This window comes from Pelmatolapia mariae, linkage group LG7 (assembly GCF_036321145.2).
Source record: "Pelmatolapia mariae isolate MD_Pm_ZW linkage group LG7, Pm_UMD_F_2, whole genome shotgun sequence".
Taxonomy (NCBI): domain Eukaryota; kingdom Metazoa; phylum Chordata; class Actinopteri; order Cichliformes; family Cichlidae; genus Pelmatolapia; species Pelmatolapia mariae.
The window spans coordinates 4,755,436-4,776,507 of NC_086233.1; the positions used below are offsets into that span (position 1 = coordinate 4,755,436).

At 42.2% G+C, this 21,072-nt stretch overlaps 1 protein-coding gene across 6 annotated transcripts in view; it reads left to right on the forward strand.

Moving 5' to 3' along the window:
* Positions 1-21,072, forward strand: part of smpd3 (sphingomyelin phosphodiesterase 3) — a 120,524-nt gene that overhangs the window by 58,198 nt on the left and 41,254 nt on the right. For all 6 annotated transcript variants that reach the window (XM_063477623.1, XM_063477624.1, XM_063477621.1 and 3 more), the window contains 3 exons: positions 11,748-12,447; positions 19,697-19,939; positions 20,026-20,983. In XM_063477623.1, coding sequence (XP_063333693.1) covers positions 12,146-12,447; positions 19,697-19,939; positions 20,026-20,983 — 1,503 coding nt within the window. In that variant the 5' untranslated portion in view covers positions 11,748-12,145. The remainder of the gene's footprint in view (positions 1-11,747; positions 12,448-19,696; positions 19,940-20,025; positions 20,984-21,072) is intronic.

The following is a 21,072-nucleotide window of genomic DNA, read 5'->3' on the forward strand; positions in this document are numbered from 1 at the left end:
ATCAGTGATGTTATAGCAAAAACGTTGCTGTTAATCATTGTTGTGGCTGACTGGATTCGACCTTACCTACACTGTATGTGTTAGATGTCAGTCAGAATAATGATCGCTCTACGAACTTTCATCCTTCTGTACATTTTTGTTGTTTGCTCATTCGTTTTGGCAGCGCTTAAAACATTAAAAGAGTTTCGATGAGTGTGACAGTCATAAAATGTTAACAGGGGCAATTTCTATAATCCTCATAAAAATGCATTTTTAAACTTTAGCATTGAAAACAAATTTTACAATGTGGATGCAGTTTGTAGCAAGTAAAAATATCACTGTACTTCACTGCATAGTACTCTTCTGTGCTTACAAGTCACAGTTGCTGTCATACACAGTTGATGACACACTGACGTGGGCCCTAAATCAAAAGCAGGTTAATGGCAGAGAGGCTCTAATAGCAGCCTTTGTGTTATGTAAAAGTCCAGAGGTGAGTGTGCGCTGCTCTGCACAGCGATTTATTAGATCATCTACTGCAAAGAGAGACGGTAAATGTGGGAGAGCCAGACATGAAGGAGAGGGCGACATGAAACAAAAGGTCACGGGTTAAAATAAAAGCTATAGTGTCACTCTGCTGAAGGACCATCGTGGTGATGTTCCAACCCATTTACTCCAAATGATATATGTTTATGTTACTGCTGAGTGTTTCCAAAAGCAGACTTTTTTATGCAATTGTCATCCATCACAATGAATATTCTGTTTGCTTTCATTTTTGGTCCAAGCTGTTGTTGAAAGTGTGGACCGTTGGCTGCCTGCAGTGGTGCTTTCAGAAGCTTTTGTATGAATCTGAACAGTTACTGTCCCCCTCATATCTCATGTTTGCAGCGTTTCCAATGCCAGAAGCTGAATGTTCAGAATTACAAATCAAAAACAAACCTCCTGATCTGAGCCAGCCTTGCTCAGTTCATTTGCTATCATGAGAGCTGAAATGTTGCTCAAGAGCAGGTGGCAGCGGGCCCTGATCAAATTACCCTGCTGATTCTAGTGTACCTCATAGTGATGGTATTATATGTCTCCAACTAACCATGTTACAGCAGCACAATCGCACTGAAAAAAGAGACGCAACAACGGAATGAGAAGAGGAGGGAGTGATCTCTCTATAGCTTAAGATAATCATAGATTTCTGAAGTGCAGGATTTGTTTTCAATTTGACAAGACAGAAAGTGGGAAAATTAAACCTTTATCACTTATCACTAATATCTGTGTAACAGGCAGTCAAGGGACAAAGTGCAATACCGGACCAGACGTACATGTGATCCTTACACAGCATCAGTGGACAATCAAGTGCAGTAATTCATAAACAAGTCAAACTTTCTGAAATACCCATATTTTATGTCCAAAGCCAGTCTAATAGTGACGGGACAATCAATTAAATCCATTCTGAAACCATCTCCAAATCCAGCCTAAAAGTGGTGCAAATCAAGTCCAAAACCCAATCTAAACAGTCTGAAATCAAGTCCCAAACCACATTAACACCAGTGCAAAATCAGCCTGAAAGTATTCTGAAATTTTGCCAATTGATTCTACACTCTGGAAACCACTTAAGTCCTTTCTGAAACCCTGTCTGAAAGCAAAACCCCAAACTGTGCAAATTAAAAAAACCAAACTTGCCAAAAACAGTGTAAATCACCCCAAAATAGTTTAAAATGGTTCTAAATTTGCCAGAAAGAAGGTAAAAGTTAGCTTTAAAGTACTGTAAAATCCTTCCCCAAACTATGTCCAAACATAAGTCCAACACCAGTTCCACATTCATAGTATTGCAATCTTATATTCACAGCCTTATTTTGAAAACACTTAACTTCAAGAAGTAAAAGCTTTTCTCACTGTTCTCTACATATATGTGTCACACAAAGGCACACATGTGAAGTTCCTGAGATCAGCTATACTCTGAATTATTGAGGTTATCAGCTGCAGGCTCTCCTCCCGCTGATTATAAATAATTTGACGGTTTATCGAGTCCAGAAGAAAAGTCAGGGCGCTCATGGGAGTTGTTGTTCTCCCCAACTCTTCCCAAAGGCCCGATTTCAGCCTAGATTGCTTTGCTGTTGATGGAAACATGTAGCCGCAGTTCTTAATTGATTGGAAAACAATCATCCAGGGCAAAACGTGTGACTGGGGTATTACTTGCATCTATTATAGCGCCTGATGGGCCATGAAACATGAGCAAATAAACTGACACACCAACCCCCCTGCATTATATAAGAGGCTTCAGCATGTATGTGAGAGTGAAAGCTGTGTCATATCTGTGCTCCCTGTACAGTGACAGGCAGCCACAGTAGTACAGTTACTAAGTGCATGTGACTAGGTCACCATGACAACAGCACTCCCTGGAGCATGCTGTGAGCAGAGCGACGTCACTGGCCTTTGCACGCTCCTGTGTGTCTGCGTTCGTGTGGCACTCGCTGAATCGAGTGCTGGTCCTGCACAGGCTGCTGTGTGTGAGAACCAGAAGCAGGAAATGAGCACAGAAGACAAAGATGAGACAAACGATTGACAGCGAGGAAAATTAAAAGATGCGTAGATGCACGAAGGGTGTAATCGCTCTGATGTGCACTCCAACACTATTTTAGTTTCTGCCAGATGGCTTTATTGCTCCTATCACTATTTCTTCACTACAGACCCCTGAGCTGTTTGTGTAGTGGATGTGCGTGTGTGTGTGTTGTCCTTGTGTGTCACTCAGAGCTCTGTTCTTTCTCCTAAATATCAAAAGGGCATTTATCACTGATAGGCTCCATTCAGCTGCTGCACCACACCGTGCTGCCCAACAATCACGGGTGGATTAGAAAATAACCGTCTCAAATGAGCACAGACGTGTAAAAAAACAGTCCTGCTTGTAAGACCTGCACAGCACAACGACCAGTGATGTCTGTTTGTACCTCTGTGTGTCATAAACAGTTTGTTTTTCAGAGGTTTTGCTTCAGTTTGTTCAGATTTTGGTTTGATTTAATATTTTAGGTCATTACAGTGGGTTTGAGGGCAAAACTTTGGACTGTTTTACATCTTTTCGTCACATTTTTTTTGTCATTTTATTTGTTTGTTATCATTTGTCTTCTTTCTTTTTGCTGCTCATATTCCATATCGTTCAGATTGTGTGTTTTACATCTGTTTTTGATGCTTCATGTGTCAATTTAGGTCACTTTGGGTAAAATATAGGTCATATTGTACCCATTTATCAATATTTCGTGTCTCCTTTTTGTGTCTTTGCAGTAATCATAGGTAGAATAAAAGTTGCACGTAGTTTCTGGGTCTGAAAAGTCTGTTAAATCTAATTAATCCCATTTAATGGCCACCAGGGGCAACAGCTGTGGTTCCAAAATGATTTCCTATAGAAGTTTGAGAAAATGGCTCTCTGACTTTACATATGTAAACACTTTGCTGCTGAGTTTGTGGTCTCAGTCACTCATTTTGGTTCATACCAAGTTTCATTTAAATCCTGGTCATACTATGCTTCACAAGGGAGAATTATAGCTACAGGGTAGGCTGGTCTTACAACCTGGGATCAAAATCTTTAGTCTAAACAGCAGCCCCATTCATCTATACTGTCCATGGCAGTAAGTGGCATCTTCTTTTGTGTCAGCCCGGTCTGACACCCTGGATGTCAAATGCTGACAAGGTTCTGTCAAGGGTTGGTCATGTCTCCGGCATGCACAGGGTACCCTTTAGATTCAAGTATCAAGTTTATGGGAAAAGCGAGGCGCATTTTACTCTCAACTCGTCACTGAGGGTCACCTGGAAATGCAAGCATCACTTTTCATCATCCAGGCTTAATGTTGTGAAGGCGGGTAATGTGGTTGCTTTGTGGGTCATCTCATTGTTGAAGATTTTCTCTCATCACCTTGTAATATAAAGATAAATGACAAGACTTTTGTAATGAATTGGTGCTACAGTATGTAAAAGTGGATTGGGAATTGAATCTTGAATAGTTCCTAAATTTCAAAGGATATACTCTCCAAACTAAGGGGGGACTATATTTGGTATTCCAATCCGAACACTGCAGAAATGACTACAAATAATTGTTATTGCAGCGGGTATCACATGAGAAATGCTTAAACACACACTTTTGTGTGTGTCACTCAAACAACAAAAGCACAGTGGGTTGTGCCTCACACAGAACACATGCACGACACGTCACGCGCACATACTGCTGATGAGTTCGAGCAATCACAAGTGAACACGACATTATTGACCTTCCATATTGTCCACGCAAACTGCTGGCGCTCGCACACAGTTTTTCTCCTGTTTATCCAGACAGACGATATTGATCGGGGCTGAGGGGGGAATTCTCTGAAAGGAAGCTCTCTGAGTGAACTTTAGCAAACTGCAGGTCCCAAGCTGACATATTCATTTATCACTGACATCCTGGCTGTCAATCAGAGCGTCCTAATGAGCTCACAGTACAGCGAGGTGCGCATCCTATTAGGTGATTGTTTGAGCGTGTGATTGAAGAAATTGTTAGCTTGAGCTGTACTCCAAAGCTACATTACTATACAGTGTTGCTTTTCCTTCATCATATTGGCTTTGTGAAGCCAGGGAGATGAAAACAACAAAGAAAATATCAAAATTTAGTCCTGATATTCTTCCAAGTATCCCCCACATTGCGTCATAAATGGTATTTTGCCTTATTTTAATGGCACTGATGATTAAGTATGTAAATGAGTGAAGGTAATTTTGAAGTGTCATTGTTTTTGTCTCATTAAGGGATAAACTCCCACACTGCTCTCTGATTAAAGCACCACTCAGCGCGTTGTGTTGACATTGCACTCTTGCTGCAAGTTTTCATCTCTCTAATGTAAAACAGGGCACTCGCCGATGATTCATTAATGGCAGGAGGCGCTAAATAGTTTAAAAAGCCACTTTAGTAAAAAAAATAATCGAGGTCACATAGTTTATCCTTTGGCACAGAAATTAATAAAGTCATTTTAAATGGTTACTGTTATGAAAATAACCATAACTTGTGTGTTTGCTACGACAGTTCATATTTTCAGCTGGATATTGCGGTCAGATTTTAAAGGTGCATTAGTGCACATTTTTACATTAAAAAGCAGGTTAATTTAACACAAAAGACGTCAACAGTAATGATCATCTGTTTGTTAGACTTTTTTAGTGCTTGTTTTGGTTATCTGACCCACAAATTCAGCTGCCATCATAAAAGCGTATGTGTACCTCATATAAACCCGATACTGAATGACAGAAAGCAGATCACTGCCACAGTGACATGTTTAATAGCGGAGCAACTCCACATCGCAAAACATTCGATTTTTACAAACAACATCATAAAACTAAAATATTTTGGTAACCTAGCCAAACGGGGAATTAGCTTTTAAAGTGCAGCATGTTTATTGCTGTTAAAGTGTCTATTATAACGTCTAAAAACAAAAACAACTGTGCAGAAGCTGTTTGTTTGCTGGTCACACCTGGCTGTGGATCAAATTCCTGTGTTTGACTCACACTGCAAACAGAATAAGCACAAAAAATAGCAGCACGAACAAAGTGGTGTTTATTAACATGCAGATTGCTCGACTTTTAACAGTATTTATTGGTTTTTGTACTTTTTATAAATAGATTTTATTTGATAACGAAGCAGCTCTTCTATAGAAAACTCCTGCACTCCCTGTCATGTTAGATTTTCCACATCTCCCAGTCTCCATCAGTTTATAATGCTAGACTTTCGCTCTACTGATTGAAACTGCCAAATTCTTAAAGAGAAACAAGAAATCTTCATTTAAACTTTGTCAGTCGCATTTTAGTGAATGCAGGCTGACGCTAATATTCTCCACTTAGTTAATGTTGCAAAAATAATAATCTGTGGAGATAATGGTACCACACAGTTACTGAAACCAACCAAATAGTGGTTGAAAATGCAATTTTACCAGTTCACCTACTAATGTGGCTTTATTCAAAATACATATAGAAAAAAAAAACATGACCATCAAGCGACTCAGAAAAAAAAAAGCCACAAGCTCATAATTTCAGAGCCTGTATCACGAAACTCATGTACAGGTCTGTGAAAGGCAGCCGTATGGTGAAAATATAAACATAAGTTGTGATTTGAGTGCTGTTTCTGTTCCTTCAAGCACAGTTTAAAATTCAGAGTCTGAAGAAGAACAGGAAATGATCTGTCATCAGCGGCTTGCATCTCTTTCTGCTATCCCTGGTTTGCACCTCACAGACAGCTTCTTACTTGAAGCACCTCTAAAACAAAGCTGGACTGAAGGCTTTATTACTGATCCCTGGTTTACTTCATATTGTTCTGGCCCACAGCACAAAAATATCTGTGCAACGCTGATCAATTAAAATGTTTCAGCTGCTTGGCCACCTGACCTGTGCCACCTGCCTCTGCAGCCTGTTATGGAGCAAGAAATGATTTTCTAGATTTTATTTAAGTGAGAGTTGAGCAGTGTCATTAAACACAAGGGGGGTTGTGTAAATTCAAGCTTTCCTGTGCGAGAGATAAAAATACAGATATAATATTTGTCCTCATTAGTCGACATTGATTCTCTGGTGAAATCTCGGCGGCAGCAGGATTTTAGAAACAAACAGAAGTGCTAATTAGCAGACATCAGCTCCCCTAACAAAGGATTTATCTGCAGTACAAGCTGACTTACTACATGTACAGAATATCTAACTCTGCATATGTATACCTTTTTTTTTTTAAATATTGTGTGCCTGTACCTTAACATGTGTGTGTTTCCAACGTGTGTGTGTCTGCTGACGTTGTCGCTGTTCTTTTTCCGTCGCTGTATTTCTGTCTCTTTCTGCAAGGCGACGTATTTGGCTATAAATTATGCACCGCTGAGCTTCCCCTGATAAGGCCAAATGTGATGGTTTGTGCTCGTTGCTCTATCAGCTGTGACTGAGGTTTGTTTTTCTGGGTGTGGTCCTTGATGCAGCTTTCAAAAGGTAAACTCTCCACTGAAGCTGAGGAAAGTGGAAGCTTTTAAAGGCCATGGGATCGAGGATTTTAATGCTTAAAGGGGCAAAAAAAGATGAATACAATGAGCAAAGACTGCAGCAGAGTTAAAGGTTGATAATCAAGCCAGTGTGGATACTTTAGTTATGGACAAAAACTAATTCTTATGGTGTTCATTTAAGTCTTTACTTATCAATCTCAAACCCACCTTATGGAAGCTTTTGCCAGACTTCCAGCGCTTTCTCAAGTCATTATATAATTCATTGAATAAAGTTGTGTTGCTGGTTCAAATTTTGGGTGCTCATTAAGTGACGTAGGGAAAAAAAAAATGCAACCAGAGAATCTAAAATTGCATTTACAGGGAATGAAATAAGCATAATATGAAGGGAAATCAAAATGATTGATATTTATAATAAATGTTTTTGAAAAAAAAGTAGATGTTGATAATCGCTGTATGTGTGACAGTGTTTGAGGAGAGAAGGTACATACAGACATATAGACACACATACACTAAGAAGATGTGCCTATAATATATCATTTTCTACTTTGTGAGCTGTAATCACCATCAAGCAACCATCAAGGTCATTTTGCAGCAGGAAAAGAAAATGTGAAAATTAGAAACAAACAAATGAAAATATGCAGTACAAAAACGTCCTTCTTTGAAATGAATGAGCGTTTTTAGCTGGCATTTGCTCATTTTCTCTTCCTTTTTTTTTTAAGATCCCGGTGCTCTGTTGGATCCAATCGAAAGAGCATTAATCTCCCCACAGGTGATAATAACACTATTTTTACATAAAATCACATTGTCTTCATCTGTGTGAGGTATAATTATGATACAAACTTAAAGCCAGAAAATACCTGTTCTAATCATCATTACACAGCACTATCATCATAATTTACTGATGGGGTTTTTGAATGTTATGATTTCTGTGTTCATTGTATTGGCACACCAGCATCTCTTCATATAAACTGCTGTAGACTGTAACTTTCTCTGTGTGATTGTCGTACTTGCACCTCTCTTCCTAGCTGTGCTGCTTGAGTTTTATTATGAAACTGTTAATATTGAATTGTTTGGAGTTGAGTTATGATACTTAAACCTGCTAATATTGACTTGCTTATGCCAGTGAGAGGCTGATGAATCTGAATTTGAACATGAGCAAGTCTGGCAGACAGTAGTGGGAGGATTTTCTTGCATGAGTGAGTTTTGAATTATCTATGTATTTTTTTCTTCCTGAAACCTAAAACGAGCAGCCAGAAATAGCACATTTTAATGAGCAGCGGCTGCAAATTGCAGCTTAAATGCCAGGCGGCATGGAGTCAGTGCAGTGAGTGAATTTGTCTGGATTAGAGTTTATGTGCAGGGGGTAAGCTGTCTGTTTGCTTCCTTTTTGTTAATTCACTCTCTGCTTGCTCTTCCTTCTGCTTATTCTAAATGCATATCAGAGTTTCATCGATATTTGAGAACAATGAAATAATTACCTTCTGTCGTGTATCTTAAAAATACAGTAAACAGTGTTGTAATGTGTGCTGTAACATTACAAGGTTTAAAAAGTTTGGTGACTAAAATCATACCTCTTCAATGAGTCGATGAGGTCATGGATGAATGGATGGATGGATGGATGAACGGACAGAGAGATGGGTGAATGATGAATGAATCAATGGCTAGAGAATGATAAATGAAGGATGGATGGATGAATCAATGGCTGAATAATGGATGGATGGATGGATGGATGGATGGATGGGTTTGAGTGGCTGTAGCTCAGGGGGTAGAGGAGGCCAGCTGCTGATCAGAAGGTTGGTGGTTCAATCCCTGGCTCCCCAGTCTGCATGCCAAATATCCTTGGGCAAGATACTAACCCCCACTTGCTCAAGGATGCATCCATCGAAGTATAAATGTGTATGAATGTTAGTTAGAAAGCACTGAAAAGTATAGACCAGCGGTCCCCAACCTTTTTTGCGCCACGGACCGGTTTATGCCCGACAATATTTTCACGGACCGGTCTTTAAGGTGTCGCGGATAAATACAACAAAATAAAACTAGTACCGGTACCGAAAAAGAAGAAGATTTATTCATAACACACGTGAAAAGACCCAGGAAAACAGAGTTAACGATAAAAACGATAACAAAATAACGCTGAAAACCGATAAAAACCCTGAAAACCATACATTTCACACCTGAGCCTCAACTCTCGCGGCCCGGTACCAAACGACTCACGGACCGGTACCGGTCCGAGGCCCGGGGGTTGGGGACCACTGGTATAGACAACAGTGTCTGTGTGTATGGGTGAATACAGCGTGTTGTATAGAGGGCTGTGAGTACTCCATGAGAGTAGAAAAGCTCTATATAAGAATCATTTGTCATTATAAGAAACATTTACCATTTACCAGTCCATGGATGGATCAATGGCTAGAAAAATAGATAAATGAAGGATCAGTGGATGATAGATGGATAAATAATGAATGGGTGGATGGATGATGATAGATGGATGAATGATGGATGGATGAAAAGGGGTGAGGGTGCTATCTTCTGTCTGCTTGCTTTTTTGAGAAAGTGATCTAAAAATAGATATGGAAATCTAGTATTTGGAGCATAATAAATGTTTTTTATTTTGCTTGTTATTTCAAAATATAATCATATAAACTCACTTTAAACCATACTTAACCAGACATACAAGATGCCAAGGGATGTCACACCCACAATACAAAAATACTAAAAATATGCTCTATAGCACTGAAGGTCACGTTATTTATCACATAATTTCATCAAAAACAAAACCAAGGAAGATGGGTCCTGTTCAGTGACTAGGTGAGGCCTAGCAAATAATGGCTAAAGTCTGCCTCACCGGTGCCATTCAGCCTATGGACAGGTTAGCTTACAGTTTTAAGATCTAATGCTTAGTTTATGGCCGACCAAAGATTTTTTAAAAAGTGCTTCAAAGTTTAATCCCAAAAAGTGCTACCTCTTTTCTCCATATGTCCAGTGAGAATTGAAGTGTGGACCTCCACATGTTAGACTTAAAGACAGTCAGTAAAACACTGCCGTCATATGCCCCTTATGCCCACTGGTGAGTCAGCAGGTCATCTCTTTATATCTTTTCAGGTCAACCATCGCAGCAGGAAGTCAGCAAGTAGTAGCACAGGCAGCTCCTCTGTCATAATATGAATCATTACAGTATACAAAGGTTTCGACCCTACACAAGAAGATTACAAGGATGGAGGAGGTGGTAATTCTGAGAGAGATGTCCTATTCAGAGAATGAGCCTGTCTGACAAAAGAGCTTCATTTGGGGAGAAAATAGTAGACAGTGGTGACAAACAGCTCCCACAGACATGTTTTGCTGGAAAGTCTTCTATCCTAAATAGATTTAAAAAAGCAGGCCCTTGACAAAAAGAAAGATGAATACGTGACAGCCTGCGCTGTCTTTGGACCACTGTGGAGGTGTGATTATACAGTCCAAATACAGAATAAAAAGTTTCATTCATTTAGTGAGCTTTGTCAGAATTGCTTTACCTACTTTCTGCTTTAATATGGGTTGTGAGTATAATATGCACGCAGCATTTCTCCACGGTTTCAGCAAGTTTATAGTTGTCTTGTTGCATAGCAAATGAGACAAGGTTCATTCAAAAGCATGGGTTGTTCCACTGCCCTTCTCTGCTGGGCATATGATGTTACACCAAGGTCAGCACTCTCTTTGTCTTCCTAAACTCGTCTGTTGACATGAATGAATTAATCTAGTCATTACTTATTCATGTCGGTGGGATTGATTCTCTTCCCTCTGTTGCCTATGCTGATATTAAAGTTGGTTAAAAAGCATTTAGGGTTGGAATTTCTGGTTAAGTCATCTGCGGGCAGGAAGAACGACGTGGTTAATGTCCTTTCCTTTGTGATACCCTTTTGTAACAACAATTACTGATTCCACGATGAGCTGTTTCTGCAGCCCTTCTCCTATTTAAACATAGACTTTAAATTATTTAAACACTGCGGGCTAAAAATTTCCGTGGTAGTGGATTTGTGTGTGCTCGTGCACTAAGAAATCTCTTTGTTTCACCTTCAGGAGCTTTGTAGTCATTAATATCATCGTATCTTTCAACTCTTTAGTTTATATAATATTTATGTTCTGAGAAATACTCAAATGCAAGTCACCTTTTCTCCTTTTTTTGTATATACTTACTTTTCCATGAGGAATATAAATGTGTTATCTTTTCACAATCAAACACAACACTTTTAAGTGGACCTGTTACAGCAGCACTGCTAACAAGGAAAGTGGGCCAGACCTGAGATAAACTTTTCTAAACTTGCAGGCAAGTGACTGGAACAGCTACCAGTGAGAATGACAAATGCCATTGATTGGCTCATGACGTGGTAGTAAATACATAAAGTTGTTTTCTAGGTAACTGGAATGTCGGTAAGCGACCTGGCGGTAGCTTCAGAGCAATGTCCGATAAAGAAATCACTTCCAGTGTAGATGCAACTTAAGTGTAAGCAGGCTACAAAGTCAAGTTTAGCTGCCATCCATGCAAATCAGCTGATTTTAGTGCCAACCCACATCAGCCGATTGCTCCTTCTGCACATCAAATTGACTATCTCTATTCTTTCTTCTTGTAAGACGAGACAAACTACAGTAAATAATTTTGCCTGCAGGCTTACAAGCCTCTGTGGGGATGTGCAGTTATTATGCAATTACAGTCATTCTGACATGTATGAGTTTCACTCCCAGTGGAATAAAGTCAATTACTGATCCCCTGCTTCTTTTTCCTTCTCTCCCGCCTTTCCTCTATCGATGTGCTTCTTTCTTCAGGTTTGGAGGAAATGCTGATGTTGAGTGGATACCCCCTCCAGAGGTGGTTTGAGTCCTCGCAATCATAGATCCGCCATCAAGGGAATAGCTTTCATCATGACAACTGCCTACCTCGAGACTGCGCTCCTTGACCCCTCCTGTGGAGGGTGTAATTACTGAGGGAGGGGCAGCGAGACTGAGATAAGCTTTCCTGTGAAGATAGAAATCATCCAAACCATGTAGTGTTCCTTTCTCCAAGGAATGGGGGAGGGTCTACATTTGAGTCTGATCTTTTTTCATTTATTTCTGCTTATGTAATTAGTGGAAGAGATTTTGTGACTGATTATAGTGTATGTGGGCGTGGACGTGCAAGGTGAGGAGAAAGTGACAGACAGAAAGAGAGAGAAAGAAGGAAAGAGATGGTCCTCCACATCACCCCGTATTCCAGTGCCTGTCTGCACTTCTTGGATGGCTTGTCGTGGAGCCTGGTGTTTCCCTGCTACTGGTTCCTGGACCGGCTCCTGGCGTCCTGTGTGGCCACCTCGCTGGAGAAGCGACAGCGCTCCCAGGACCCCTGCTCCTTCCTCACGTTATGTGTGCTGATCTCCGCACCCCTTTACCTGCTCCTCCTCCTCGCCTCCTTGCCCTTTGCTCTGCTGGGCTTCATCATCTGGGCTCCCCTGCAGGCAATCCGCCAGCCCTACCTGTACACCTACTGCAGGTTAGTGCCAACCTGGCTATATTATTTATTACTACTGCTGTTTCTGTGAATTTACAGGGCTCTGAAAAAGTATTTTTACCAAACTTGATTTAAACATTTAAATGTTTTAGATCATTAATCAAATCCTAATAGACAAAGTTACCCAAACAAGTACATAGTACAGTTTTTAGATGATTTCATTTATTAAAGGAAAAAAATGCTATCCAACCTTACCTAGCCCTATGTAAAAAAATAATTGGAATAGTAGTGAAGGAGTGGCCGGCCTAGCAAAATTACTCCAAGAGTGAAAGTTTCATAATGGCCTGGCCAAATTGAGATGCTTTGGCATGACCTTAAAACAGGTCCACAGAGATATGAAAGACTTATTTGAACTTATTACAAATGCTTAATACTAGTTCTTGCTGCCAAGGGTGGCATAACCAGTTATTAGATTTAGGTGGAATTACTTTTTCACATAGGTCCAGGTAGGCTGGGTTGTTTTTTTTCCATTAACAAATCAAATCACCATTTAAAAACTGCCTTTTGTATTTACTTCTGTTTTATATTTTATTTGTTTAATCTGAAACATGTAAGTGTGACAAAACTGCAAAAATGCTTTTTCACAGCACTGTACATAATATCTGATTTTGTAAGGATGTAGTGTCTTTTACTTTAGACCATCTTTAGACAGTATTATGTAGAGTGACCTAACTGTTTTAAGGTAACACAATCTGAATAACCTCTTTTCCTGCTTAAGGTTTCTACAGGTGAGGAGGGCAGACCTACAGCCAACCATGTAGGCATTTCTTTGTCCTTGCAGTGGTTCAGTTTAAAGATGACTGGATGAACGCACTTTATACTGGTTTACACATTTTAGACTGGCTTTCAACTAAACTGTGAATGAAAATGAGACCCTGGATCAATGTAAAGTGAAAAATGGGCCGAGCAGTTGTAGAGTCATGCTTCATTTTTTATCTAAAAAGCCAGTTGTTCACAGGGGTTGGATATTTCAAGAAGGAGAAAATGAAGTCATTATCTTGTGTAAATAGTTTGCTCATGGGTCTGCTTTCCAGCTGCAAGACTCCATCGGCTCTCAGTGGGTGTTTTGTTATCCAAACACCCACCCAAGTGGCAACCCGCCATAACCACATAATGGGAAATACAGTATTTAGCTCTGTTTGCTGTGGGACAGCAGCACGATCTTCCTATAATTTAGCAGTTTAGAGATGGCAAATGTAAAATGTGAGTTTCTAGTATTTTAAGTATTGTTTCAACAGTCACCTAGTAACAGTTTATTGTATATTCATGGATAATATCTTTAAAAAGGTAAAAAGCACCGACGGCAGTAGAGTTCAGGGCCATAAGCATAAAGAGGGGGTAGAGTAGAAATGGTAGAGTGAAAATAGAAAATGTAATACATAGCATGTGTACATCACATAATAATCATTTGAGAGTAAAACAGATAAAGAAAAACAAAAAACAGACAGTCTGCTATGATGTGTGCATGTCTGTTTTTATTCCTAAACCCTCTATAATTAAAATCGCACTATTATTATGAGAAGGGCTAAAAGTTGTAAGGCCTGGTTGCACCTTGTGGGGTACACTGACATAACTGTTTGATACAGTTTATTTTTCTCCACAGAGTCTCAAGGACAGCCTAGCTGCTTGGTGATAGTACAGAATTCACTGTGTTCTTATCTGAAAGATGGTAAAAAGAAAATTGGATAACACGACATCCTAAGAACTTACTGAATTTACTTTATAGCTTTGTTATTCTTGATATGCTGCAAAAACATCTCACATAATAAATGTATTTGTATTTCATGCTACTGACAACTCCTGAAAGATTTCTGCATGAAAAGAAGTTTGTCTCAACAGTATTTTCATAACACTCATCAAAGACCAGGCTCTACAATTCAACATTTCATTGCATCAAAGTATACAGCACCAATATAAGTTTGGATGGTTTGATGTGTCCAAACTTTGGACTGGTAGTGTAGTAGTAGTATTATAACCCCATCTCACCAGCAAAGGGTTTCAAGATACAACAACAAAAAAGAATCTACTTAAATCCAACTTGGATGCACTATTTTTCTACCTTAACAGAGTTAGATATGATCAAGAATGCTATACGTTTATTCTACCAATTAACAAATAAACAGTTTGGCACAATGTGAGGAAATATGTACAGTAACTAAACTTTTTGTCTTAATTTCCTATTATTTGATGAGTTTTTCCCCCCAGGAAGGGCAGATGTTAAGTTTAAGTTAACATCTGCTCATAGATCTAAAACTTTCACACTCTGATGTTGGTGAGACCTTTGGAGAATTGGGGAAAAATAAATTCCAAATAGAAAAGATTTTTAAAAGCACATGAGTATAATTCTACTCATCACACCCCCACAAACACCTGCTGAAAAATTGACAACAAAGGACCGTTTAAGAAGAAGATGTGAATCGAAATTTTTTTATCTGTTTCTGGTCTGTTTGGTTGTTTTAGGTTTTCTTAGTTTTTAGTTTTACTCGTAGCTAACATTGTTGATTATGAGCCTTCAGTTCTTGTCAGTTTAAGTTACTGATTGTGTTTATGGAGCTTATGTGCACTGTGGCACTTTTGTCTTACATGAACATTCAAGATTAGGGTTAAGGTTCATTTCTGTCCTTGTTTCAGTTTCATTGCTTTAATTTGGCAGTTAATTGTCTCTGTGTGGTACACTGTCTCGCTTTGTTCCATTGTCTAGACTTCCTTCAGCTGTGTCTCATTACCCTTTGGTTTCCACCCTCCCAGTTACCCTTACTGTGAATAAACAGTCCAATGTTTCCACTCAGTCTTTCTCTTAGTGTCTCTTTTGCTTCTCTGTTCTTGTCTGCTCCTTTCCTGCTGTTTCTTTTCTTGTGGATCTTTACATTTCTGGACATCGCATCAACCTAATAAAAGTTTTGTTTGCAGCTCAGTTAGTTTGCTTTTAGCATCTGTGTTCAGGTCTTCACTGATATGCTCCCACAAACTAATGACACCAGCTGTGCTTTAGGCACCAAAACTACCTGGTCTGGGTTAAATAGATCACTTTTAAAATGTTGATCGTGTTAGAATAAAACTTAGTATCATGGAGTCAACTACTACGGCTCAAGCACAAGTGGAGAAGTTCTTCAGATAGTGTATGATTTCAAAACTTCAGGCGGTTTATTGCAAAATGGGAAGCGGATTTATCAGTTAACTTAGACCAAAACTTCTGGTCTCAGATTTGCTTAAAAACCTTTCATCTAATTAGAAATCCCAGTCTTCAATTAATTCAATACAAAATACTACATAGAGTGCACTATACAGGTCATCGGATGTTCAAGATGGGCTTTACGTCTACCAACAACTGCTCACACTGCCAAACCAATTCACTGGACAATTATATCCACGCTCTTTGGTTCTGTCCACCAGTTCAGAAGTTTTGGCGTGAGATATGTGAAGACTTATCGAAGTGTCTGAAATGTAACATTCCAACTTCTCCTTTAGTATGTTTGTTGGGCAGCTTAGATAATGTCACTACGGAAAAGAATATAGCCCACATGGTTTTCACTGCCCTATGCATAGCCAAGAAAACAGTCCTCATGAACTGGAAAAATAAAAATAATCTTAATTCTAACCAGTATAGAAATTATCTATTAGATTACATTAGTCTTGATACAGCCTCTGCCACCACATCAGATCAATTGCTCTGGGCTCCTTTGATCAGCTCCATCACCTAGTGGGGGTGGGGGGTCATAGTTTGGTCCCACCTTTACTGTTGTGATTGGTGTGGGGGTAGGGACAGGCTTAGGGCGTCGGGGGGTTCCCCAGGAGCATCTTCCTTGGGGGGCTCAACCCGGGGTAGCGGTCATGGCCAATTAAGGGCTCTGTTGGCTCTTAGGTGACGGTTTCCTCGTGGCTGCGTGCAGCGGGGCTAGGGGAGGGTCTGTGCTGACGGACGTGGGTTACTGACCTGGTAGCCTGGCTGCCCCTGGGTGGGTCCGGGACGGGCGTGAGGTTCTGGGGGCGCTCCGTCTCTGGGCTGGGGCCCTGGCCGGGCCTCGGGGGCTCGGGTCCTGGTTGGTGTGTTGCTGGGGTTGTGGGCGGGTGGGTATATGGGGGCCCAGTCCTGGCGCAGGGCGCCGCCAGTGCATCGAGCCACCTGGGGGACTCTTCAACTGGTGGGGGAGGTTGTCACATCTTGCAGGAGCTTTCCTCTCCTCAGGAATTCTCTCTGCAGGAGGGGGAGATATAGGAGAGGTGGAGGAAGATCTCAGCCTGGGCGTCTATTGTCTTGTGTAGTCTGGAAGATGAGTGGATGATGGGGTGGGTGCAGTTTTCTCTGTAGTGGGGTCGGGTGGGCTGTCCCGGGCTCTGTGGGGCCGGGCGGCGCTGCTGCACTGGGCCCTGGTCCGGATGGGCCTGGGCCCCCTTTCCCTGGCGGGTTGCAGAACATGGGGGTGCCTACTGGGGTCAGCGGGGGAGCTGGCCCCAGGGAGGGGTCACTTGCCCCTCCCTTTCTTCCCTCCCCATCTCCAGCTGCCTCCCTCTTCCCGCTCCACCACAATCACCCACACATGCAGGGCCTTGGGGTAGGGGTGTGTCACCAGGGTGCAGAGGAGGCATCCCCCCCCTCTGTCCCCTTCTGGCTGCCTCTGCCTCAATTTTATCTCACAACTTAGACATTCACATTACTCACACTCTCATAACACATACATATAGGATCTTGGGGGTGGGCTCACAACACGGACTCCAAATTACCATCAGGGTGTACACCTCACCCCTGGCGTCGTTGCCCACCTCTCAATTTTAAATACACGTAGACATTGAGGGCTATCAGGAGGGGCTATGCGCTTACCTGCTGCTCTCTGGCAGGTAGCTCCATGCCCTCCTGGGTTTTAATTGCACCTTAGAACACATATACATCAACACTACATATGAGCGGGTAGAGGGAGGTTTGGAGTCTTCTCACACCCCCGGTCTCTGCGGCCTGCTGGAGCGGGGGGGCTAGGAGGAGGAGTTGGCCGTCCGACTGGGGTCTGGGGTGTGGGGCCTCCCTGCTGCTGCGGAGTCGGGGCAGTCTGCTTCTCCCCACTGCAGGGAAAAGGGTAACACCACCTGGGTCTGGGTGCAGTTTCCCCCTCCAGGGGCAAGGGTACCTAGACCCGGTTCTTAGAGTACGCTTGGGGAGTGTGATTGTGTGTACAGCGTCTCTTTATGTCTGTCTCCACGTTGGTTGAGTGTGGAGTAATTGCCTATGAGAGCATGAGGGTGGGAATGGATGTTTGTATTTGAGTGTGCCTGTATGTCTGTGTCTATATGTCAGGTTGGGTATCAGACGCCACCTCTCTGGGGACATCTCAGGCCCTCCAAGGTTTGGAGGCCTATCTCCCCCCACCACTTCCCCTGCCGGTGGCAGACGCCCTCAGACATCGATGCGTTGGTGGTTCTTTGTGTCCGGGGGTGGGCGTCCGGGTACACACCGGCTCACTCCTTGGTGACTGCTTATCGGGGCCTGGAACCTGGGGCTCGCTCGGGCCACTTCGGGGGTGGGGTGCCCTCGGCCTCTCGGCCTGGGGCTCGGTCACTCAGGCACAGCTGGCTGCCGGCGGAGCTCACGGGCACGTCACTGCAACCCCCCCTGGCTTCTGCTCCGCGGCTGCTGAGTGACCCCTCATCTGGGACTCTCCTCAGCTCTTTCTGGGACAGTGGCGCGGCTGCCCCTCTGTTGGTCTTCCTTGGTCTCTTGTGTTCTGGGGGCCTCTGGATGTCTGGAGTTTTGATCTCCTCCATACCTGCTTCATGCCCTGGAGGATGGGACTGTGGCCCCCCACACCCTCTAGCAGATCATTACATTAAGGAACCTTTTAAATACAAGCGCGCTCATGCTCACAGGTGTACACACAGGTGATCACACACACAAATTACACCCTTTTTGGCTCCTACCTCAAAGCACACTGTGCGCTGTCGATCTTACGTGCTGCACAATAATGTTTAATATTAAGTATGTAGTGTTATATTCCCATATATCATTGTGATGTTGTTTATTCTATTACTCTCGTTTTCTTCTGCTTGTTTTCTTTTTTCTTTCTCAACAGGTGATCCAGGTGATCGATATATGTATTTTTTGTCTGCTTATTTTGTTGGTTTTTGTTTTTTGCCCTTTATCCCCGTCCCTCTTCTCCGCTGTTTTTTTTTTTTTGTTTGTTTTGTTTTTTCCCCCCTCTTTCTTTCTCCCTTTTCTTTTCCCCTGTCCCGTATCTAGCAAGTAAAAAAAAAAATAAAATAAAATGAACAATAAAAGGTAAATCAAATGGACCATTACGGCAAGGCTGGGATGGTCCATTTGGTAAAGTAAATCCGTTGGGCATCTTTCTTCGCCTTTAGACAATAATTCTGATGGCAAAAGAACCAAACGGGACAGGTTTATAAAAAAAAAATAAATAAAAAAAAAACTTAAGGCGGTGTTTAAGTGGCATACATAGTGAGAACCATAGGTTTTGCGCAGGTTCAGCTATCTGCTGCAAAACTCATCAGATGTTGCCTCACAGTCCGAATGGATATTGACCCAATGTGTTATGCAAAACAAACCCAAGAGTTTCTCAAGGCAAATAAATTGGATATTCTTGAATGACAAGTCAGCCAACTGATCAGAACTCAACAGAGAAGCTTTACAGTTACTGAAGAAAAAACTAAAGTAAATGGTTCAGGTTCTGAAATTATTTATTTTATTATTTATTTATTAAATTCACTGTGCTTGTGCACAGATACAAAATTTTAAAAACTGTTTTAATACCCAAATACAAATGGTCCTAACTGCATATGTCTATGTAGACACATCTCTTTAAGTCAAAAAAGACAAAGTGGCAGAAATGTAATCTATTTCTTTAGACTACATTACTGAGATAATAAGGTTAATAAGCAGAAACCTCAAAACTGCTCAGCAGCTAATTGCTTTGAGAGATTCTGCTTAAAAAAGTATTTGCATTTGATTAGCCTCCTTATGGCTATAGGATCCTGTGTTTGAAGTATCTGGATTTCTTTAATATTGCTCAGAGTTAGATGACCAGTATGATATTACTCTCAATGAGTGTAGGCTCAAGATGAAGGTAGAATAAAATGGTTCTCTAAGTATATCTTTTGAAAAAAGAAATCTGGGAAGAATTACCTTGCTTCTTTTAAAAAAATGCTTTTGCTCCTAATCCCCTATTTTTCTTCTGGTATTATATTTGCATTTAAAGGTGTTTTTTTCTCTTTCTGTCTTGTCTAGGCCAGACAAACACCAGGCTGAACAAGGTCAAGCAGGTGCTGGAATTGGGGAATGGAGGCCACAGGGCAGAAGCTTCTGTTTCTGCAGTGCCAATGTTTGCCTTCTGCCTGACTCCCTAGCAAGGTTTAACAACCTGTCAGACACCCACCGGAGAGCACGGGAGGTAGGGAAGAGGATCCGCAATGGTGCCAGCCGACCTCAGATTAAAATCTACATTGACTCACCTACCAACACTTCTATCAGGTATGAAGAGATCAATCCAAACTTCCTTCTGCGCGTATCTGCAGTAAATGCCTCTATGTTCATATTGTTTCTGTTATGTTTATCAGTGCGACGTCCTTCAGCAGCCTTGCCACAGGTTTCCGTCGTACCTCATCGTTGGGCCAACGTCCAGACCAAACACACACAACCAATGGCCCAGCCGACACCGAAACTGAACCTGCCACCGAGTGCCCGATTCACCCCTCAGGTGCCACTGACTGCCCCGTTCACCCCTCTGTGAATGACCAGGGCTCTGCTGAATGCCCTGTGCACCCTGATGGGGCAGATACTACAGCAGAATGCCCTCTCCACCAAGGGGGGACTAAAAGCAGCTCAGACTGTCCCATTCACACCTCAGGGGAGGCTCCAGACTGCCCCGTGCATTCCACAGTAGCTCAGAGTGCTCCTGGTCATCATGACTGTCCCATGCATGGGGATGGGACCCAGCCAAAACCCGCAACAGACTGTCCGCTTCACACCTCAGGGGTTCAAATTAGCATCAGTGCTCCAGAGCCGGACCCCCAGGAAGAGGAGGCGGAGACAGGGAACCACCGGCCTGGAGAGCACGGAGGGGCAGACACAGGCAGCATGACTGCTTCTCGTGAGTCCCTTGCTCGTTACCATGGAAGTGACGGCGGGATAGGGATATCCTCCAACAATACTCTCTCTCATGTCCCACGCACATCAATATTCAAGCGCCCAGGTCGAAAACGCCGCCACGGAGATGAAACATTCGACCATGAGATCTCTGCCTTTTTCCCTGCCAACTTGGATTTCCTGGCTCTACAGGAGGTATTTGACCATGGATCGACCACTAGACTACGGCGCCAGCTGCATCGCTATTTTCCCTACATCCTGAGCGATGTTGGGCGGTATGGCTGGAAAGGCTGCTGCTCCAGGTTCAAATTCCTGAACAGTGGGCTCATGCTGGCAAGCCGCTACCCAATCCTGGATGCACGATACGAGTGCTACCCCAATGGCAGAGGGGAAGATGCACTGGCGGCCAAGGGGGCGCTGTTTGCCAAGGTTTGACTTCATTATCTCTCTCTTTTTCTGCTTTGTTGTTACTGTTATGAGGCACAGGTTTCTCTTTAGTTGGTCTGCTGAGCTGTGTG